General features: G+C 43.3%; 2 protein-coding genes and 1 long non-coding RNA gene across 11 annotated transcripts in view; 1 reads left to right on the plus strand and 2 right to left on the minus strand.

Moving 5' to 3' along the window:
* Positions 1-8,007, minus strand: part of ZFX (zinc finger protein X-linked) — a 24,168-nt gene extending 16,161 nt beyond the window's left edge. For 2 of the 4 annotated variants that reach the window (XM_085050337.1, XM_085050311.1), the window contains exons 1-3: positions 7,877-8,007; positions 1,935-2,023; positions 920-1,486 (exon numbers count right to left, since the gene is read on the minus strand). In XM_085050337.1, coding sequence (XP_084906463.1) covers positions 920-1,486; positions 1,935-1,995 — 628 coding nt within the window. In that variant the 5' untranslated portion in view covers positions 1,996-2,023; positions 7,877-8,007. Of the gene's footprint in view, positions 1-919; positions 1,487-1,934; positions 2,024-7,161; positions 7,372-7,667; positions 7,797-7,876 lie in introns of those variants that run through there. The other 2 variants (XM_085050320.1, XM_085050329.1) reach the window with 2 other exon arrangements.
* LOC146444209 (uncharacterized) lies at positions 7,439-11,905 on the plus strand. 6 transcript variants are annotated; one of them, XR_014849682.1, is made up of 4 exons: positions 7,439-8,481; positions 8,844-8,936; positions 10,353-10,425; positions 10,525-11,905. XR_014849682.1 is itself a non-coding variant. In XM_085050347.1 (2 exons), exons 1-2 carry the CDS (start codon positions 7,533-7,535, stop codon positions 8,858-8,860), a joined length of 966 nt encoding a protein of 321 aa, XP_084906473.1. In that variant the 5' UTR covers positions 7,439-7,532; the 3' UTR covers positions 8,861-11,905. The 6 variants fall into 6 exon arrangements, 2 of the variants coding, with proteins under 2 accessions (XP_084906473.1, XP_084906496.1); XR_014849685.1 differs by having other exon boundaries at positions 7,439-8,453; XR_014849683.1 differs by having other exon boundaries at positions 8,844-10,735; positions 10,855-11,905.
* LOC146444210 (uncharacterized) lies at positions 10,176-21,913 on the minus strand. The gene is made up of 2 exons (XR_014849688.1): positions 17,894-21,913; positions 10,176-10,363 (listed from the first exon to the last, which is right to left on the minus strand). It is a non-coding gene; the product is annotated as an uncharacterized LOC146444210 (long non-coding RNA).
* Between the last annotated feature and the right edge of the window lie 1,390 nt (positions 21,914-23,303).

Consider the following 23,303-nt stretch of genomic DNA (forward strand, 5'->3'; position numbering starts at 1 on the left):
ATCAATGGAATCATTTAACACCAGACAAAACAGAATTGCCTGAAATGGCAATTAAACAACCAGCCTAACAAGGCTTTTCTATTTCTACAATAAATGTTCAGCAGTGACACTGTGATGTTCCTAGGTGTTGCACTGAGTAATCACTATAATAAGTAACACACTTAGAGTAAGCTCTAGATCACACAAATGGATATCCTCAGTAGAAGGATTGATGATATGGTCTATTTTTCTCCACCCTCTATTTAAGTCTTTTGAAATACAATTCAAATCGATTGTGCCAGTGTACCTAAGGGAGATTCAGATATTCACTTCCCAGCTATGAGCAGCAATAGCTACTCTTTTTGTTAGCTGAATACCTCTGTTCTTTGCTTAATCAAGAGAAGAAAACACATCCTAACAGCATCAAAAAACCATACTGCTGTCTGTATCCAACAATAAATGAGGTGCAAGAGGTGAGGGCTTAGCAAAAAAACAAGACAAGGATTGGATTTTCAGAAACCATGTTTTTTTACTCTTTCTTAGCCATGAAATATTTTTGTTTCCTTAATGTCTTGGCAGTCATCTTAATAACCTGCACATATAAGCATTTTTAAACATTGTCACATTAATTTTCTTTCAGTTCTCATTAAGTATATGGCATCTGACTTACTAGAATTCTTACTCTTTTGTTCATACGCTATAAATTGCTACAGAAATAATTTATAATCAGACATGCATTTGCCAGTATTTCTCTCCATTAGCTTCACCAGAACTTTTAGCTGGTACACGTTCCTAAAAATCCCTCCATGTGAGTACATTTGTGAGATCTCCATTTCAATAAAAAATACAGAAACTCTGTTTTGGGTACTGTCTTAAGCCCTCCCTCAGCTATTTCAAGCCCTTATCATATGAATTTTCATAGCTTTACCCAAACACTTACAGGAAATCATAAGGTAATCATCACAGTTGCCCTTCTCATCTTGATGTTCCACAGGGATTCCATTGGCATCGATCACTGCCTCTGATGCACAGTCTGCCACCAAGACTTCCTCAGAAACAACATCTGTTCCCAGAGTATCAGTGACAATATCTGCTTCTTCAACGTTATCATGAACTACATGTTCAACGTGTCCAACTTCAGGTACATGCATTGACTCACTTGTCAGTACATGCTCTGGTATAGACATTGTCTCTGCTGTTATGTCAGAAGCTAGAACATCATCTGGGACAGTGCAATGAGCCAAAGAAACCTCTTCGGCTACGTCTGTGTCCAGCACTTGTTCAGGAATAATGACTGTTTCAGACACATCTGGCTCCTCCATGATATCTGGGCACTGAACATCCTCAATAACAACATCCTCAATGACATCCTGGATTACTACGGAGTCTGGATCATCGGGAACAAAATTATGCACAGTTATATCTGAGTCGACTACATCTGAAACAAATACTGTTTCCTGTACTTCCACAACAATCTGATCTCCATCCATATGTGCTGCATCAGCTCCTGAAAAACATAATTAAAAATAGCACTTAAATTGTAAAACTGTCTCACATGAGGTAGTTAATAACTGAAATTACTTCTATTTCACTTCTACTTTTACACTACACTGCAATTCAGTAAAACCGGCATAACAGCCTATGAGCTACTAAGATAGGTAGATAAAGCAAGTTCTCAGAAGATGCTAACATAATTAAGATGAACAAGATTTTCTCTCCTGGAAAAGATTAGCAATTTTTAGACTCTCCCCCAATACCCAAACAACTATTACTTGACTGAAAGAACAGTAGCTCATTCATATTGCTCTGAGTAATAAAAACAACCCAAACTCAAAAGTGACTACTCTATACAAAAGCATTGATGCAGCACAGCACTTCTAAGCAAAGGCAGAATAAGCAACAGTCAATTGCATCTAATGTGAACAGTCTTATCTACATATTATCTCCTTACAGACCTGTTGGATCAAAGAATGCATTCGGCTCGTGCGGCTGCAATTCAAGCCCATCTTCATCCATGGCCTTTAACTCTCATCAGTCACAGTGTCTGTAGAAGGTAAAGAAGAAAGGTTATTTCACTTGCATTAGGTGAAGAAAGTTGCCTCTGCCCATGCACTGAAAAGCTGAAATTTTGGGTGCATGGAAGTTAACAGACAGCACCTCATGACTTTAAGATGAACCTGATTTCATACAGGGTTCCTCAGTGTGGGATTCCAGCAATACTACTCTGGATGACCAAACACCCAGGGTCAGAACAAGAGTAGTGTGAGGTCCAATACTCTGGGCCCTTTTCTCAAAACCCCACGGCTTCACAAACACAGAGGCAGCTCATAAAGGAATGTGAAAATATGATTTCCTTATCATCTCTGAAAAAAAAATTAAGACAAAGCCTAGACAAGTTTACACTCAAGTCCCTCTTGGATGGTGAGGAATACAGAATGGTCAAATCATCAAGGCTCAATAAGGTAGGTTAAACATAGAGAGCTCATTATCTGAAATGCACACCAGTTCTGATGTCCTCATGTTCATACTTGGGCAGTCACTTGTTCACTCTTATCTCACTTGGGGAACTGAAATCATCAATGTAAACTGTTTCCAGAGCACAACATCATAGGTTTTCAAACCTGGATCTGTGAATATTTTCAAAATTCTTGCCCCAAGACAAAGTACCATAAGTATCACAAATTAGTTCTCAAAAATTACCAAATATCATGTTCTACCAAAATTTTTGAACAGAATATCCAAATTTCTTGGATGGATAATGACCTAGGATTCTAACTTTCTTAACGAAAGAAACTAACAAGACCACAAAGTTAAAATACTTGCAAAAATGTGAAACTGAGATCCAAAATCTGCCACTTCCACATGTGCATTACAGTTAAGATCAGGCAAACCTAGTTAGGTACAATGCAGTCTAACATAAACTTGTACTACTCCCTTGCACTTAATCAAACTACTTTCCTAAGTGCAGAATGAGCAAGAGGCAACCAAACGTTGCTTCATGTTTCTGCTTGTGTTTCTGTAGAAGTGGAAGATACTATTTTCTCCCTCCAAACATTTCTCACAGCGACAAGCAGAAATTTCCCCATTTCTGTGATACCTTCACAAAAGACAGACAAAACATCAATATTCTACCCAAGGTTTCCATAAGAACCATACCCTTTCCAAATTACATCATCAACTAACATTTACACTCATTAAGTCTTTATCAGGGAAACTGACACACACACACACAAAAAAACCCAAACCAAAACAAAAACTAGTCCGAAACACGAATCTAAACCCATAATCTAGAACAAGTATTTTCTAAATCTGCCCCACTTTCTAGTTCAAATTTTCCCAACTCTTCACCTCTGGAACTCTCCCTTGGGGCATTGTCTTGACTCCAGTGCAGTCACTTGGGCCTTGTCCCTTATAGAAGCTGAGGGAGAAATATAGCCAGACATTGAACTAGAAGAAAAACAGTGGCACACTAATAATTTTCCAAGGTGTTCTGTATTTGTGTGATGCTCAGCTAGAAGGCCCCTGTATTTTAAAGACAGCTGCACTAACAAGTCATTGGGGTATCCAACTGGACATAAATCACCTCCCAACTACTCAAGCACTGTCAATCACTTCCATTGGAAGTGCCCACTATTAAGAGGAACAGCTCTTCACCCAATGCTTTTTTTCAGAACCAAGAGCCGAAGTGCTTCTCAGCCTCAGATGCAAGAAATAGCTTGACTGATGGCAGTCAACTTCTGCCACGCCACAAAAACAAGAACAGAGTAACAAAATCCCAACAAAATTCAAGCAAGAGTTATTAATACCCAAATTGCATTCCTTCCATCTATTCAGTATACACCCAGCCAGTCTACTACAAATGTCCTTCCTATTCATCTTGTCATATTTTATGTGTTGCCTTCACACAACAGTTTAGTTTCTTCTCTTCTGTTGCTTCTTTTCCAACTTTTGGTGTGCCTGCACCAATATTATGTTCATTACCTCACCTGCTCATTTCATCCCTCTAGCTTCTAACTACAGTACACTCCCATCCTTCACACATCCTCTGCTACTCATGAATTTGTAGCAAAGATTGTATCAGCAATTAAGAGGGATTTTTTTTTTTTTTTTTAATGTAGGAGGCAAAGGGAGACTAAGGGCTGGCAGAAATAAAACTGCCTCTCTCCTCACACAATACACACCATAAGATGATGGAACTCTCTGTCCAGCTCTCTGGGAGAAGTTCAGAAGCCCCTTGTTCCTGTGCTTTTGAGGCTATTATCAAACACATCAGCCTCCGATCTGCTGTGACCTAACCAGCCTGAAGTGTCAGTTCACCACGAGCTACTGGAAGAACTGGCATTCATTTTCTCTGCTTCCTGCTTTCACCATCTACCTGACCATCACTCCACCACAAATTCCTACTTCTTGTGATTCATGCCAGTACTTTCTCCATCCTATCCTCTCCCTAAATTCCTCACTGTCTGTAAGTGAGGCACTCCTTCACTGCCCTTCCCTCCATCCTCCTCACCCATGAGATGCAGAGGTCTCCATCACTACCTCCCAGCTTCCTGTAAATGCCCAATGACACCATCTCTTCCCTGTTATTCTTGCTGCTGCCTGGATTCCAGGCAACAGATGTTAAACAGATGCTAAACCCAAAATGCCTCCGTGGTGTTCAGGAGGTGCAGTTTCACAGCAGTGACAGCACAGCACACCCTTCACCTGCACACTGTGTAACTCTGGCCTCTTCTGTACTGGCCAGGTCTTCTCACCCACACAGGCACAACGTGCTCAAAACAAAGGCTCAGGCTCCACACAAACTACTGACACTTCCTGGGTACATGGGCTTTCCAGCCTGAGTCTTAAAACGGCAACCAACATTTGCTTTGGTGCTTGTTCCAGAGCAGAAAGAAACTTCAATGCTTTCACTCAGTGAATCTCTCATCAAATAATGTTTCTCCTAATGTGCTTTTGCACCCAGACCCAGCCAACACATCACTGTACACCAATTCTTACCCCTGTGCAGGACCATAAGGAGTTTAAAAGTGCTCCACAAGGGCACAGGCCCCACATCCACAGAAATCTGCTGCAGGAAGAGGGCCGAAGGAGATTGGCCCTTAAAACAGGAATTAACTGAACTACCTAAAATAATAAAGGTGTCCAAATCAGAATCTGCAGTCCAAAAAGGCGTAAATTAATTTGTCTATATTTGAGGTAAAAAAATACAAAAAAAATCCCAAAATCACTTCAAGGTTTGAGCATTCTAACCAGGAGAGGAGAAAATGCTGTTTCTTCCTGCTTGCTCTTCTGAGCAGAGGGTGAGCACAGGGATTCAAGATGCAGCCACACAAAGGAAGGAACACCACAGGGCTCTGTACCAACGGCAGCTCCGTGACACAAGAAATACCAGAGCTGCTTCTTCAAAGCACCACAGTGAACATCTTCAATTCCTTGGCAAGCACCCCAAGCTCTGTGGTACCATAAAGGCTAGGAAGCAATTCCAGCAGTTCACTTTCCTGCAAGATTTCAAGGAGGACAGAAACTCCTCTCGGTCCTTCCCAAACATTCTAGCTGACACTTACCTCAGGACCAAATTCTGGCACTGAAGCCAAAAGAATCAGTTTTTCAGTCCTGGCTTGGGAACCCAAACTCTCAAAGAAAAGCAGGTGCCCAGCCATGTCCCTACACTTAGTCCTTCTGAACTATGTGCCTCTTTGTTCAAATCTCAGAAATTCGGGAAACACTCTATCACTGTGACAAAAAGAGCTGAGGAACCCAGAATCAGGGGGTGTTTTTATACCTCTGTAAAGAACCAAACATCTACACCTTTTACTTGACTTGGGTCCATGCCAGCTTCACATGGATTGAGAATTAATATGCTTAATTAATATGCTTAATATACACTTAATTCTGTTTGTACAGTGAGCTTTTACAAACTGATTTTTACCTATTTACTCAGAGACTTTGCTGGTTTTGGCTTTATGGAAGCCAAGGTAATATTTTCAAGTGGAAGAAGACATGGAAAATTACATATTAATGGAAGAAATGGTATTATTATATTAGCAATAATCTTCCAAAGTAAAAATTATTGTGAGAGCAACCAGTCAAGAAAGCAAGAAAGCAAGAAAGTACACTAGTCCTGCCACATTACAGATTCTTGACTCAATAGACCTAGCAAGGCAATCAAGATGAAATAAAGAGAAATAGACAAGCTGTCATATTTTAAAGAACGAGCAACTTTAAAAATAGAGTTCCTCAAAAGAGGTTTAATATTCCACAGAAACGCTCAGTTTCTCTGCTCTCACAAGGAAAACAAAAAAAAAAAAACAAAAAAAAGGAAAATGGGGGAAAATGAAAAGGAGAAAAAAGGGGGAAACTTCAGAAAAGCCATCCTTGTGAAGAAGAAATATGCAACATAGCTCTTAGTAACACAAAACATAGTCCTTTGCCTCTTCCTGAATTGAAATAAGGCCATAAACCAAATATCCAGGCGGTGAATCTAACAAATCAAGGCATAAACCAGCAAAATTCCCCACGTGCAAGTGCTGGCCTCTACCCACGCTGGGATGACTTAGTGTACAGCCACAACCATGTTCCCGTCGTGCCTTGCTACATCCCATTAAAAATTGCGGCACGCCTGGCATGTCCCAATTGGGTCAGAGCCCCGAGCCACCGAGGCTCCGCGGTGCTCCCGAGCAGCTCTGGGCTCAGTCCACGCCACTGCTGCAGTGTCACAACTCTCCTGACGTGACCCACTTGAGGGGAACGCGCCGCACACACACACTGCTCTCGGTCGCGCACACACGAAGGGCAAAAAAAAAAAATTACAGTCCTATAGGGTTTAATTCCTGCCTTGAAAAGAGCACTCGTTATTACTAGGTGGATAAACAGAAGAATAAAGACGATGTTACAAATGTAACAATGTGATCATTCAGCTGCTTATTTCTTGACGCGTCTCCCTCAGTTTTGGCAGGAGAATCAGCGCTGCTGTTTTCATCGCAATTGCGTAAAAAAACCCCCTCAAGTCGCTCCCCTCTTTGTTGTAGTTCAGTGGTGAGGTGTTTGCAGAAACCGGTTAAAGAAATGGGTTCTCTCCAAATTTCATAGGGATGTTGTGCGCCAGAAGACAGTTAATTCTAAAGCAAATAAGCTAATTCTTAACGAAACCTGAATGAGGGAAATGACCGATCCCAGGCGCACCTTTGAGCCAGCACCAGCACTAAGGGGCCCCGAGGGGATTAGGGAGCTGCTCACGGGGCGAGTGGGCGAAGGCGGCTGCGGGAGGGCTCCCGGCGCTGCCGAGCCCGCGCCGCCCGAATCCGCGGCCGGAGGAGAGCGAGGAGATGGCGGGGAAGGAGAGCCGGCCGACAGCCCCGGCGCGGCCGCGCAGGGAGCCGCCGCGGGCCGGAACGCGCCTCGCTGCGCTGCGCCTCGCAGTGTGGCAGCGGGAGGCGGGGAGGGTGTGGAGGCTGCGGGCGGTCCCTGCCGGAGCCCCGAGGCTCCCCCGCCCCGCCCGGCCCAGCCCGGCCCGGCCCGCGCGGGGCCCCGGCTGTGGGAGCGATTAATTCAAGATGGCGCCGGCGCCCTCCGCCCCCCCCGCGCGCCGCCATTTTGTCTCCTCCTCCAGACACCTCCGAGCCCCCCCGGCCGGGCCCGCGGCCCCTCACCGGCCCCACTCGCCTCCCCCCGGGCCCGCGGCCACCCACCTCCGCTCCGCGTTCCTCACGCCGCCTCCCCCGCCGCCTCGGGCCGCGCCGGGCGCGCGGGACCCGCCGGCGCAGAGCCCGCGGCCCGCTCCTGTGGCGGAGCCCTGGCGCGGCCTAGCTGCGGCCTCCTCGCGGCCTGCGCCGCGGCCTGTGCGGGCAGGGGGAGGCCCGGGCCGGGCGGGCGGCAGGGCCAGGCCCGCGGCTCTTACCGTGCGGGTGGCGGGCGGCGGCGCTCGCTCGGCGCGGCCTCTCTCAGCGCGACTGGGCCGAGCGCGGCGGCGGCGGCGGCGGCTGCGGCGGGGCGGGCGGGCGGGAGGGGAGGGAGGGGCCGAGCTCGGAGCTGAGTGGAAGCGGCCAAGCTCCCCGGGCCGGGCCCGCCGTCAGCACGTCACGTCACTGCCCGAGAGAGCCCAGGAGCAGGCGGAAGGGAGCGCGCCGCCGCCGCCGCCTCGGGCCGCCCGCCCGCCCGCGGGGGCCGGGGCGGCCGGGCGGGCCGGGGGCCTGTGCGGGGCGGGCGAGGCGGCGGTCGGGGCGGCGGGGCGGGGGCGGCGCGGCGGCGCTCGGTCCCGCGCCTCCTCCCGCCGCCGCCTCCTCCGCGGCTCGGCCGCGCTGCGCCGCTCGGGGCTCGGCGTGCGCCCCCGGAGCGCAGCGGGCCCCCGGGACCCCCTCCCCGCCCGGCCCCTCCATGCCGGGGGAGCCCCCCCGCGCTGCACCAGGCCCGCGGCCCGGCCCGGCCCCGGAGTGCGGGCCGGAGGCTCCGCGCCCCCGCCGCGGGATTGGACTCGGGTCTGCGCGGCGGGGAGCGGTTTTCGGGGTGCGGGATTTTAGGGTGCGGGTACTCCGCTCTGGCGCGGACGCGGGCTGAGGGCCGCGGCTTGCGCGGCCTTGGGTCACCCCGGCATGGGGCGCGGCTGCCGGCGGGAATTGCTGGGAGCAACAAGGACAGCGGAAAGCAGCGGGGTGCGGTGCCCGACCCCGGGTCCCCACGCAGAACACGGACTGCGCTCCCCGGGGGCTGCTGGCAGTCACGTAACAGCAGTACCAGGGCAGGGGGGGTCGCATTTTGTGGACTGTGGAAAATTTGAAATAACTTTGCGTTGGAACCCAAGCCCTGCCTAGAGGTGTTTTCTCATCCTTGTGATAAAAGTTAATAAGAATTTTTTTTTTTCTTTTAAGGAGAGAGCTGCTGTTGATCCATGAAAGATGCATCCTAAAGTTTTCGAGGCATTAGAAATTACGTACCATGGGTAACCTCATGGATATGAGGAGGTACCTTCAAACTGGTTGCATAATTGTGGGCCCAGGGCTTGAGGTTTCTTCAAGGGGCGTTTCTAACGTTTGAGGAAACTGGAAGGAAGTTGGCTGTTGCACTTATCAAATGATGCAAATGTGACTTATCTGGCTGAGAACAGCAAATATGTAGGGCTTATGTTGCCAATGAGCCTCTGGTTCAGCTTTGACTCCACTTTAATTTTGTGCAGTAGTCTTTTTCTATCTTAACACACAGGCATAAAACGTAAGTTGGGTGATGCTTGGAGTTTATTTCAGTATAGTGTTTGATAAACATGCACCCTGCAAACTTTACCCATATCTAGTGGGTTCACCCTGGCTGGATGCCACCACCAAAGCCAATCTGTCATTCCCCTTCTCGCCTGGACAGGGAAGAGAAAATATAACAAAGGTTCATGAGTTGAGATAAGGACCAGGAGAGATCACTTGCCAAATACCTAAGGGCAAGCAGGCTCAAATGGGGGATACTAATTTAATTTATTACCAACAAAATCCGAGCAGGATAAGGAGAAGTAAAATAAATCTTAAAAACACCTTCCCACCCCTCCCCCCCTTCGTCCCAAGCTCTATGTCCTTTCCCCCAGCAGTGCAAGGAGATGGGAATGGAGCTTGTGGTCAGTTCATCACAGGTTTTTCCTGCTGCTGCTCAGGGAGAGGAGTCCTTCCTCTTCTCCAGTGTGGGGTTCTTCCCACAGGAGACAGTTCTCCATAAACTTCTCCAACATGAATTCATCCCACAGGCAGCAGTTCTCCACAAACTACTGCAACATGGGTCTCTCTTCCATGGGCTACACATGGATCTCTACATCCCCATGCTTCACAGCTGCTTCACCATGGGCTGCACCATGGGCTGCAGGGGAGTCTTGGCTCTGATGCCTGGAGCACCTCCTGCCCCTCCTTCTTCACTGAGCTTGGTGTCTGCAGAGTTGTTCCTCTCACATGTTTTCATCCTGCCCTTCTCTGCCCATAATTACACATGCACAGAAACGTTTTTTTCCCTTCTCAAACATATCATGGAGGCATTCCCACCATTCCTGATGGGCTCAGCCTTGGCTAGCAGCAGGTTGGTCCATCCTGGAGCCAGCTAACCTTGGCTCTGCTGGACATGGAGGAAGCTTCCAGCAGCTTCTTACAGAAGCCATTCCTGTAACCCTGTGCTGCTGAGACCTGGCCACATAAACCCAACACACCATGATACTGAGAACAGAATAGGAACCATAATGCATCAAAAATTAATTTTATTTAATTCCATGAAGATTGAGGTTAAACTTGGAGAATCAGCCTAGAGCTGGGTTTCAGGAAGGGGTTCTAAAATACTTACCTTCAAAAGGTTTCTGAGCTTGACCATACATGTGATATTAGTGTAGAATAGTCTTAAGTAAATATTCTTGCCAGGATGGAAGAGGCTAAGGGAAAGAGCAGAGAAAGGTGATGGTTCATAATCAACAGCAAGATAGCTCTGGTATAGGTAAGTAAAAAAATTGATTTTTTTGGGGTTTTTTTTTTGCCTTATGTTTAAATTTAAGACTCTGAATTTCTTTGAAACAGTGAAACATGTTTTCCGTAGCAATTGAGAAGCTTCTGTCTTTGAAGATACTCAAAACTCAACTGGACACAGCCTTGAGCAACGTGCTTTAGCTGCCCTGCACTGAGCAGGAGGGTTGGACAAGACAATCTGCAGAAGTACCTTCCAGCTTAAATGATTCTACAATTTCTCAGCCAGTTTTTCCAACAAACATAAAGTGCATAGAAAATTACAATGAACAGCATGATATCCTGTAAGGTCTTTGGTTCCAAGGCCATTTTCAATTTTTCATTCACATAGACAATGGAAATCCAGAATACGGGGCAGATTGCCCCCAAAGATTCATCATAGCCAGTTGTCACATCATTGCAGGGGAAGGAAGACCTTCAGAAAACTGTAATGCCATTAAAAGGCAAATGGCTGGATGTTTTGCAAGACCTGAATCTTAAATTCTTGGCTGGCTGGTCATTCACCCCATCTGTGTATAACTGTTTCACCTTTACCCCCTTGTTCTTCACCACTCAGGAGAAAGATACCAGCAGATTTTGAGTAATTTTTGTCTTGACGAAGCCATTTCCTCAATGCTGTCCCCAGCCACTCTGGTTTCCAATGGGCCACAAACACCCTGGTGTGATCAGAAACAGGGTAACTCCCATGGGTGCAGCTGCCAGGAAGGAAGCCGTGTTTGCTGCTGATATTCACAGCCCTTTCTGCTGCCACAGCCAACTGAGGTATGCAAGGGCAGAATGCTCTAGGGAATTGCAGGTACCATAGGTGTGCTGGCACCACTTTGGAACAACATAGGTTAACTTACCTGCAGAAATGCTTTTGTAACTTGCACTTTCTGGAATTCAGTAGGCAAAGGGTAAAACTACATTGTAAGCAATAGGATTTCTGACCTTGATTTGTGGTTAGGTTGTGTCAGATTTTGTACACCAGAGACAGAATACAGCTTGTATATAAAAGTTTATAGGCCAGTTGTTCTCAGTACAGTGAACAGAGCCTTTGCAGTCCAACTCTAATTTTATTTGTGATCCACTGTTCCTTTGTATTGTTCCTTAGAGTTTGTTTTGGTATCACTCAGGAGCAGGTACTTAGCTGTATCTCTTTCCTCACAAAAGCAAATGAAGTTGGTTGGTTTTGCTGGGTGTCCTCTTAAAAATTATACTTGAACTTAGCAGTCATTGAATTAGTTCTGGAGATACCTGCTGCTGATTTCACACTTGGACACTTAATTATCACAGTGGCTATTACAATGTTGCAATCAGGTTCCGTCTAGGTAATCTTAAGAGGAGTTAGTGTGTCCATCCAGTCCTGAAAAATGGGTGCAGCCCCAAGTCAGTATGGCTGATAATGCAATAATGCTTTCATCCATGTCGCTGATAATTTACTTGTCAATAAATTATAAAAATTTGTAAAGAGCCATTTTCAGTCACAGTTCATTTTTATCTTGTGTCTTATTAAGATCCCTTTCCAGGTATTGGCAACATGCATAGCAAACACCATTGTGCCGAGTAACACCCCCAGATTTCTCAAGCTGTAGCTCCTCTATTGCTAAGCCCCAGATTATAAAACAGTAAATTGAGGTTTGTCAGCTTGATGGTGACTGGTTTGAAGGTCTTCAAGTAGAAATGTGTTTGCTTCTTGATCTGCAATGAAATAGATTTATTTTACCATCCAGTTACCTGATCATGTTTCAGTAACCATTTTTTGACCTTGACAAATCCATCAGCTGGCGATGAGGGTTCATTGTGAGTTGGCTGTGTCACTATACAGTAAGCATGAGCCTGCTGAAGTGATCTTTTTGTGTTTTTCCTATGGCGCCACAGTGATGGAGGTTGGGTAGGAAAGAAAGTGAAGGGAGATTGTTCTAATTTCTCCCAGAAGAGTCCTCTGTTAATATATTATCATGGAAATTCTGGAATAATTTTTCTGTCTTCCAGCTTCTATTTGAAACTTATCTATAAAAAGGAAATACTGCCATCTTATCCAAGGATCTAATGTTCCATAATGTTCTCTTTTAATTGTTAATAATATTGCAAGTGCACCAATATTTACCTGCAGTCATTGGACTAAAAAGGAAGGAGTAAGGAGAATTAACAAAATTGCTCCTAGCAGTGGTAAAAAGGTTTACTTAGGTTGACTGTTGTAGCTGCTGACTTTCATGCACAGTGTATTCAGGACAGTTACACTGAAAAGGAACCCTTGTAAAAATATGTCCCAAAATGAAGGAAGTATGAGGGATAAGCAGTCATTCTATTGATAGTTTAATCTGCAGGTCCAGGTTACCCTGGGGTGTTAAAACTGAGCACAACAAAGGAAAAACTGTCTGACAGGTCTGTTAGAGCTCATACAGTGTTTCTGGTCACTAATCAGTAGGAAATGCCTAGTGAGAAGTAAAAGTATAGGGAAATGTGTTACATGCTTTAAAATGCACTCCTGCCTGCCTTTGTCAGCAGAGGAGGTGGCTGGTTCATTTACAACAATAAATGTAAATCTCAGAAGGCTTGAGCCACTTCAGAAAGGGTGATATCAGCCAGTGCCCATTTGCCTGAGCAAGATGAGTTGGGTAATAAGCTGGTTGTCATGTTAAAGTCAGTCCTGCCAAAATAATGGGAAAAAAACCCATGGGATTTCTTTAATAAGGAATAAAAGGGTAAAAATATAACTAGTACCAGTAAGTGTGGCTTAGGGAAAAGTGATCTTGGCAGACATGCCAAACTTCATTACTTGAGTAGATGAGAAGCTTCAGCACAACATTAATTGCATAGATGGAGCAGACTTGGGAAAGGTGATTCATACCACACACACCAAGTCTCCCTTACTTTCAGTATCATATGTTAAATGGCTTAAAAGCTGATGGACTGACAGTTCTGAAGAAATATATAACATTGAAGAAATAATCAAATAATTGCGTTGTTCACAGGGGTGGAACCATAGTTATGGCCCAAAACTTCCATCATGTTCTAGAACTCATCATAGAGTCACCCCTGTTTTTATTTGTGGCTGTGACAAAGTTGCTGGAGTAAGTATACAGGTGATGAGGAAAAGACAATATTGTAGAAACATCACACGGACTGGAGTACTTTGTAAATTGAACCACTTAAATAACTTGTTTCTTAATCTGTCCAAATGCAAAATTATGTGTCTAGGATGAATGAATGCAAATCATGTACCTAGAAGATACTCCTGAATCCTGCAAAGAAGAAACTTCAGAAAAGATTAAAGGGTGCAATCACAAGACTTCTCAAAAAGAGCCTTATATACACATGGGGCAAAAAGAGCTGGTGCTGTTTGAGGATGCTTACAGTGGAGTAGGTGGTAGAAATAAGGTGAGTTTGTATCTGCTGGGTCCTGTTTTTTAAATAGACTGAAAACTGGAGAGGCCACAAAGAATTCTAAAAGAATTTGGATGTTTAAAAAGTCTTCAGCTGTTTAATACCAACAAGAACAAAAAAATAGACATTAATCATATAGTGCTTTCCTGGTAATGGGAATTCATTTCAGTCTAGAGAGAGAGATATGGATAGCTGGAGTTTAAACAAGATAGATTCAATGAAAAAACATAGACTTGACTTCCTAAATGATAAATGGTGATCAAGCACAAGCAAAACATAAGGGATGGGATGGGCCTTCCTCCCCTCGGTGCCTTCACCTCCAGATTGGATGGTGCCTTCTGGCATTTCTGCCCCAGTCCTCTGAAATGAGTGAAATTTATGGCTTATACCATAGAGGGATTGATATTAGGCCATCTTTCACAATCCTCCCCTGCCCTTTCACAAGTCGAAGGAGGTAGAGGTATCTAGAAGGATATAGTTTCTTGAAGTACTATTTTTTAGTAGACTGATGTTTTCTATCTAATACTTTCAAGTGATTTCTTTTGCTCTCTCAAGACATGCCCAAGTCCAGTAGCTGTTAAAAGACAGTAGATTTTCTTGTCCATTTTGTAGTCTTTGTAGCACTGTTCAGAATTTCTCAAGAATTGTCCAGACATTAAATGGTGTTTGTAAGTTAGACTACTGTAATTATCTAGTACAAACCTCTTGTCCTAGGCTACAATATAGATGTATTTAAGTATTCTATTACCATCAGCTGTGAGGCATTAGCTGTTATCACCTGCTAATGACCCACTCCGGATAACAGACAATGAGCCATCAAGACCCCACTGCATGACTCATGGACTTATCCTATTGTGAGATGCTCCACAATGCTCCAGCAGGGAGGAGCCAAGCATTCCCACCTGGATACAACCTGGCCTTCGAACTGCCTAGTTAGCCCTGTCTACTGGGTTCCCAGAGGACAAGAGCTACCACTGAACCTTCAGCTGGTGACCAGACCTGTGCACAGGATCACCGCTTCACTGAACTACTTCAGTTGGACTGCTACCACCACCCTAACAGGGTGTCAGGTTGTATCTGACTTTGTCAGTGCTTTTCCTTGTATTATTTCACTTATTTTTAATTTTTTCTATTAATTTTAATCCTGACTTGTGATCTCCCACTGGTTTGTTTTCAAACCAATACACCTGTGGAGACAATGAATTCTGTAGAGTTCTCTAGTGTCCATGCTGGCGTGCTTCATCTCAGACAGCAATGCCTGTTTCTCACCTCTCTTTTCATTCTCGGATATTACAGAATTGATATTCCCAAATATTACCAAACCTTTAATGGCAGACTGACACCCTGTTCCTGTTTGTTGTTGCTGACTGGTTTAGGAAGGGGGTCTTCCTATGGTCATCACAAGCAAATATTGCCATCACTAGTCCTTCACTATCTCCTGGCAACCACTCGGTCCTTCACAAAAAATGTCCCAGGCTAGATGGTCTCAAGTGTTTCCATGCAACAGTGGTGAAGAATGGGCTGTGACCCACAGAAAGAAATGTGTCAGGAATTATTGGATCACAGCCTCTGTGCCTAAAATGGCTCTGAAAAGAATGTTAACTCCTCTCACTTGGGGCAAAAATCATGGTGAGAAAAGAGTTGCCGGAATCCCCTAAGGCAGCACATTATTGCTGTCCGCTGTGACAGAGGCATGTGGCCATGCACAAAATCTCAGTGGATGAAGCAGAACTCCTTAAAACTCCCTACAGAAAAATGAAGACAGCTCAAGTCATCTGGAATTCACAGGATGTTTTATCCACAGTAAGAAGCATTACATCATGTTACGGCCAAGGAACCAACATCATGGAATTAAGCAAAATCACAGCATAGGAGAGCTGCAGTCAGACCAAAAGGACATAAGATTCTCCAAGCCATGAAGTCATGTTATGAGGAGTCAGGGTTTGGCATTCATGCTGGACAAGGCAATGAGGCCTACATGATTAATCTTTCTGGTGGGTAGGAGATCTCAAGACTATAAAACTGCCCAGGTCTCAATCAGTGTATGTGATCCATAGGCACCAAGTGGCAAGTGTTTTATAAACCTTGTGTTCCTCTCCAAAGGCACAGTTCATGGAATCATAGAATGGTTTGGGTTGGAAGAGCCCTTAAAGATCATCTAGTTGCAACTCCCTGCCACAGGCAGGGAACCTTTCACTACACCAGGTTGTTTGTCATTATTGGTGGCAGGCTGCTCCCAAGTAGAGGCTTCCCTGTTCTTCAGCCTTCTCTGTTACCTGCCTCATTGAAGACACAGAACTCCAGGACACTCACCTGCTGCGTCCCCTGGCTTCAGCAATTACCAGCTCTGGGTTTGCTGCAAGACCTGCTCCCACCAGGCAGTATTCTCACCATGGAGCTTGAGCATGAGACCGCTGCAGCTTGGTGTGTTGCCTGTCACCATCCCCTAGGAGCCTGTGGAGGGGCTTTGACCCATCCATCTGCACTTTTCCAGTTACTGCTGGTGTTCAGAATGCTCCCTGAGAGAGCTGAAGAAAGAACGGGCTTGGTGTTGGCAGGAAGCTTCATATAGTTTCTGGGAAGCAAGGCTTGGAAAGAGGCCCAGGCTGTCACAGTGCCTGTGTTTTGGGTAGCATCTGGCCTGATGTCTGTCAGAACAAATGGCTGGCCACTGAGACAGGCATGTTACAGCCAACAGTAACTCATGCAGATGAAACCACCAACTCATTTCAGCCCATGATGCTTGGGGACAAAAGTGCCATACACACTTGTCTCCAATTCTAGGGTGAATTTAGACAACCAAAGTTGGGATTTTCACTGAACTGCCTCTGCATGCAGGCAGCCACAATGCTTGGGAGCCAAAGGCTTGGGGGCAAAGAAAGATGAATGAAGCTGTAAGAAATACTTTCTTTTGGTGAGAAAACTAGTTGCAACAAATGAAATAATGAAACAAAGATTGACCTTAACAATTGTGTGTTAGTACACAAAATTATTTTGAAGGAATTGCCATTAAAAATATTCATTAAATAAAGCAAAAGTCTTTCAAAGGTTTTCATGGCATTATAAAACACAATTTTACCTAGCCTCAATATAAACATTGCTGGGATCTGTGTAGCACTGAAAAACAAGGTATTGGAGGAATATCTGTGAAACAAGTATGACAATGTTCATTTGGAGAAATTTCTTCATGATAAGGCTGAGATATTGAATAGCAAAGGAGTGGGAAATACATAAACTGAACAGTGAAACATGATCTGAGAATCTCATTTGTTGCTTGGGGTCTGAAAAATGTATTTGAATTTAAAACTTCTAATGGTTCCTGCTTATAAAAAAAGACTATTTCAAAAATGTGTTCAGCTATACCAGGCTGATGATGGACTGATGTGCTTTTTATTAAAATATTATCATGTATCTTAGAGAACCATGTCCAATGCAAAGAATCCTGTGTTCGATGGGACCCAGAAGTGAAATGCGAGACTCTCATGTTTGTTCTGACTGCACTTTGCTACGCAGGATAATTGTAAAGAAAGATCAGAAGAGGGTCTGGATATTCAGTCTTTGTGTTTTCTCTTTCAGTTATATCAAGTCAATAGGTTGAAGCTGACCTAATGGGTTTAAATCAGTGAGAATGTTGTAAGGCCAACATGAAATCATCTGAGAGATGTGTATCTCTCAGATAACCTCTCTACTTAAAAAATATCAGCAATGTGCAGTGTAGTGTCACTTACTTTGAAGCTGTTTGACATTTTGCATTGTACAGGTTTTCAGTTGCTCGTAAAACTTTGCCAGCTTTCACAAGTCTGAAATTTTCCCTAAGGGGTGTTGGCCTCAAACTGAATTTTTTTGAAAGATTCCAGACACAGTTTTTTCAGCTGCCTCAGATCAAAATGCAGATTATTTGCCCTTGTGGAGAGAAGAAAAAGAAGAAGAAAGAGAAAAAGAAAAGAAGAAAAGGAGAGGGAAAGAAAAAGAAAAGATAAAAGGAAACAAAAAGAAGAAAAGGGAAAAAGTAAAAGAAGAGGTTTTTTTTTAATTGAAAAGCTAAATTAAAAAATGTTGAAAACAGATCTTACATTTAAGCAGCAGGGTGGTCCTTGTGTTGAGCAGGAGTCCCTTGCATCCTGTGGAGAACTGGTAAGTTATTTGTCTGCATTAAAATCTCTGAAATGTCTTGGTTTCCAAATACTCAGTAGACTTCTTAATACTTAGTTGTTAAAAGAAGGCTTTCACAGGCAATTTTATTTCTAGTTCTTTCTGCTTAAGTGCTGTGCAAGCTTAAAGGAATTTTTAATTAGGTAGGAAGGTTAATTATTTATTCTGCAATTTTAAATAACATCTCTTAGTTTGAACTCTCATGGGGGAGGACGTAAAAAAAGTCTATAATTTACTCTGTAATTCTGTAAACTCACAGTTCATTTGCTTTATATGTCAGTGAATCAAAGATACAGCCTAGAGTTGTTGGTGAGTACATGTAACAAAGGTAAAAGGACTGGTAAATGTTCAACCTGATACATTGTTGGAAGTCGGCACTGACGGATCTTGAAAAAGAAAGGGTAGAGAAGATTCAAAGTGTTAAAGAGTTCCTTTTCTCTTGGCTGATAGAGTTATAGGTGGCCCTGAGGGTTATCTGCTCCAGTGACTATATAAGCATTGGGTTTTGAAATCACACTCTGCCAGCCCCTCCCCGTTTCTCTAGTGAATCGTTTAACAAGAAAGCAGGGCTTTACAAACCAAACCATGACATTGAGGGACCAACCTTCTTTTTGGGGAGCATTTAATGGGACAACACTGATTTTTAGGGTTGTATTTGTCAGTTCAAAGCTGTGTTATTTGGTCTCTTTCCAGCAAAGCTCTTCTGTACATTAACTATACTCCTCTTAAATGGATGGGAGCTGGTGATCTGCTTCTACCTGGAGCAGCTTTCACCAGTCCATAAAGCTGCAAAGTTGCTCTGGAACGTACCAGAAGTCCACTTTCCTGTGATGTTAGGTGTCAAAACAGACACCTTCCCTTATGGCTCAAAATGCTTTCAGAGATAAATGTCAGGTTTTAACTGCAAAAATAAATTCCCAGCGTGAACACACAGATTGGTAGAATAGCAACAGCATGAAGCAGCAAGGAATTTAGAGGAATTAAGCTTTCAAAAAAATTGAAGTAATTTAAAATCCCAGTTTCCAAAACACTTAAAGCACAAGCTCACCTTCAAGTGCATAATGGTCCCAGCAGTGTCAACAGGACAATTTGTGTGCTTGAAGCACACAAGTAAATGGTTTGCAGGGTTGTATCAGTGTTTGCTGGCTAGCAGTGTTTAACACATGCTAACAGACAATGAGGCAAGAGGCAAGGAGCCAAAACCACATGGAGCATATGTGAATGCTTGTGATTGCTGTGGAAGGACTAATTACACCCCCATACCTCTTTTTGGTGTGAAGTATGGCTCCATGTTAAATTTTTAAAGGATTAAGTTGTATTACTGCCAACTACTGTCAAAGCAATAAATGGGAGACAATTTGAAGAAATAAAAATACTTGTTGCTAAACTTTGTTATCAACAGCATTTTGGCTGTAGCCAAGAAACAGTACAAAAATTATTCTATTTTTATATGGCTAATGCTAGTCACCAAGGTAAAAAAAAAGCTCCTTTAATGAAAACTTGCAAAAATTGTGACTTAATTCTGTTGTGGGCTAGTTAAGATGATGTTGCAAATGAAATATTTTGAGATACATAATAGATTACATAATCAAATAGATGATTAAGCAAAACCAGGAAGAGAAATGAGTTAAGAGAACCTTAAGGAACATTTGCAGGAGAAAACACTTTTCAGGTCTTCACTGAACACCTAACAGACTGAGATAACTAAACATAGAAGGGTGTTATGTTTGGCAGGGGAAGGGGCTTTCTAAGCAACATAATGAATCCAGTCTCGTATGTTGGATTTTTTTACAAATACCCACATAGATGCAAAAAAGGAGAGCTGGTGCTCCGATTAATTTCAATCTTTAGGATTGTGTAACATGAAACTTAATTAAGTGAATCTTGATTTTTTTTTTCCAACAGTACTGAAATATTCAAAAAAGTATACCAGGCTTTAGAAAGAAACTGTTTGAACTGAAAAGTTGTTTTATAAATGTATATCCTGCATTTTCTTAATGAAGCGTTTCTCAACACAAGTAAATATCATACACATTAACATTACTTCAACTAAAGTATTTCAACAGTTTTCATCTGTGTTTGATCAGTGTTCTAGTTCCTTGTTTTATAAGTTTTCTAAAAGTCATTGAAGAGTGTGAATTAATTTAAATATTTGAGATAATTCCTTGAAGAAGATGTTTGTTCCTTGGCAACGAAATTCTCTTGCTCATTTGTTCTCGTCATTGCATATATAGTGCCCATTTTAGGAGACTTGTTTGTTTGGTTTTTAATCCTTTCAAGGTAAGGAAGAAGAACTTATTTACATACTTGTATTGCTTATATACAGTTTTTGACTGTCACCACTGCTATGTTATTCACCATATACCAAAATCTTTGTAAAAATGTTTATTCTACCTAGGTTTGGTCCGAAAAGGTATGAAATATGCACTTTTACTCCACCACTGGGATGGACTGGAGATGTACGGAAGATTCCATGAGCATGTAGAGATGTAGCTTTACAGAAACAAAAGCAGCAACACCGAAACCAGAGCACATTAGTAATTTTAGCACTATGGTAAGCAAATATAGTGAACATCAACCATCAAGCCAACTGTGCCAAAGGAATTGTGGCAGTGGAAGAACTGATGAATGGGGAGTGGCGTCCACAAGGTCTGGTGATGTCAGTAAAAGGCAACTGGACATGTTGTGGATGCACGAGGGCTGTGGCATGGCAAGGGGGGGCAGGGACTGGGAACCAGCAGACTGTGCTTTGTAGTGGTGTTGTGCTTAAGGGAGGGCAGGCGTTTGAAACTTTATAAATGTTTAGCCCCAGCCTGGCAGCAAGAAGTGACCCAGAACGGCAGGGGTGGCATAGCTGGGACTTTACACTCGCAGAAGCACTCATGGGAAACAGGGCCGGGGCAGAAGTGCAAACCTTTCCTGCAGGCAGTCTGGATGCTCACCCACATGACTCAGCACGGAAAAAACAGTAGGAACCTTTTCTGCAGCAGTGACCTAGAAGGAAGCACTTTTAAAAGTGCTACATAACGAACACAATAAAAACATAATTTTAAAATGGTTTTGGATTTCGTATACACTAGGACAAAATCAGCAAAGATATTAACTGAAAGTTCATTCTTCACCCCTTCAGAACAAAATCTGATGTGGTGTTTCCCAAATAAACACCCAAGTCTCAGAAATAGCTACTGACACAGCACTTCAACTTTGTACCACTGCACAAGATATCTACATATTTGTGTTAAAGCAGCACGCTGTATTCATCAGGCTGCCTTCTTAAATATTGAAGTAATGCACAGCAGAGCCAAGGTGGTTGAAGGAGCAGTATCTTTTTGCCTTTATAGGTATGATTACAAATCAACCTTTCCTAAATCCTCTCCTTTTATAAGTATAAAATGCAACAATTTTTGTTGAGTCTAAGCCTACTTGTCCTTTTGAACAACTGTATCTTGGTATTTTGTAGTTGTTTCTTCAAAGGATGAACCTCAATAAGCATCATGCAAAAGTATAGGCTCTTAATTTTATCTCTTTATCACAGAATTACTCAATTTAGTTTCTGCTCAGCCATTCACTGGTCATTTTCTGCTGAGGTAGTGTTATTTATATGCAACACTGTAAGTAATGTATGTACTAATGCCTTAGAGAAAACTTCAGTATGAGTTAAGAAGATTACTCTTCCCCCGTTTTCATGAAACCAGGGCTTTGAAAGCCAATATTTATAAAAACAAAGAATAAAACCCAACCCAGTAGTAGTTGTTAACTTGCACTGGTCTGGTAGGTTTCTTAGATGCCAGAAGTCTTTTGTGAAATATTTATTGAGGCGATATTCTTTGCTCCCAATAGCAAGGAAGTACCACTGTACTGACACTCTCCTCAAATCAAGTTCTGACAGATGATGGAAGAGGTGCTGTGACCATTGTGTAAGTGCTGGTGCCAACCACGGTGCCCTGCTCTCCAGCTACTGTGGCAAGGATGACACGTGTGCCCTGGCTATCCAACCCCTTTGAAATGCAAACGCACACCTGTGTTCAGGGAGCTAAATCTGACCTACAAAGGGTAAAAAAATAAAAAAAAAAATCATCACTCTGAACCAAATCCTTGGTAAAGTGAGAGTTCACAATGCATCTGTCACTGTTTTCATCCTGGCCAAGAAAATCTAAGTAATTTTCATCTTTCTGAGCTGTATATGATATTGCTTTCTCTTGTCATTCAACATCTCAGCATCACAGTTCAGTGACTGAGGAGGGGGTGGTAGACACATCAGCACACAATGTATTTGCACTTCCACTGTTCACACTTGGCTCTCTAATGCTGCAGAGACATGTTCCATGTGTTCAGCAGTCTCAAAATCCCATTACTCATCGCTCATGCCAGCAGTCAAAGCTTGAGAGGAAATTTAGCATTTTGCTGGCAAAAAAAAACCTCCATAAGTGATCTTCCTCGCAGGCCCTCATCCTGGTGTGACAGGATATACAGCAGAGTGTAGGAAGAGGTGAGCCTTGTGAGAGCCTCACCCTGCCTGGAAGAGCCACTGTGAAAGCAGGTTGATGCACAACTTTGGCAAGATTATGGCACTTGTGTTCTTTAACTTGAAGATGAAGAGAGACCCAATCTCCAACACATCTGAATGCCTAAAAATGTCTGTGGGTGATTAACCAGTTTCTCAGAAGCATTTCAGCATGTGCTTCATCAGACCCACAGGTGCAGTGCACTGAGAAAGGACTCTAGACTAGATTTCACCCTGGTGCTGGTGCCATCCATGCACTCTGCTGTAGCTTACATTCTTTTGTGCTCACCCTCATGCTTCCAGACTAGCTAAGGCTTATGTTTATCCAAGTTCCTAGAAGTCACACTTACAGAAAGTGGGAGCTGCCAAAGCATGGAAGATGCAGTCCTTGAAACACACATTTAAGACTGTAGATTGGTCAAGTACCTGCAGAGTCAGAGAGAACTACAGCTGACTTTTGCTTTTGAAATGGAAAAGCACTATACGAAAATTAATGTATTTACTCTCAACACGTGAGGTAGTACTTTACAAATGGAAAAACTGAGTACAGGAATGTAGACAGAATAAGGGAACACAGAACACAGGGCAAAATCAGGAAAATGCAAGCTGTTTCATCAAAGTCCAATTTGATAAGTGAAATCATATTTACCTTTAGAAAGCCCTTGAAGACATTTAATAAACCCAAAGCTTTGAAAACACACACAGTACTTTGTACCAAAATATGTTAAGTAGCATGACTTGCTAAATAGTCTAGTATATAAAATAGCTAGAACTATATATATTAGTACAAATAAAGAAATAAAATCTAAATGGAATAAAGTATTAGC

Source organism: Lichenostomus cassidix, chromosome 1 (genome assembly GCF_008360975.1).
Source record: "Lichenostomus cassidix isolate B80296 chromosome 1, HeHo_3.0, whole genome shotgun sequence".
Classification (NCBI taxonomy): domain Eukaryota; kingdom Metazoa; phylum Chordata; class Aves; order Passeriformes; family Meliphagidae; genus Lichenostomus; species Lichenostomus cassidix.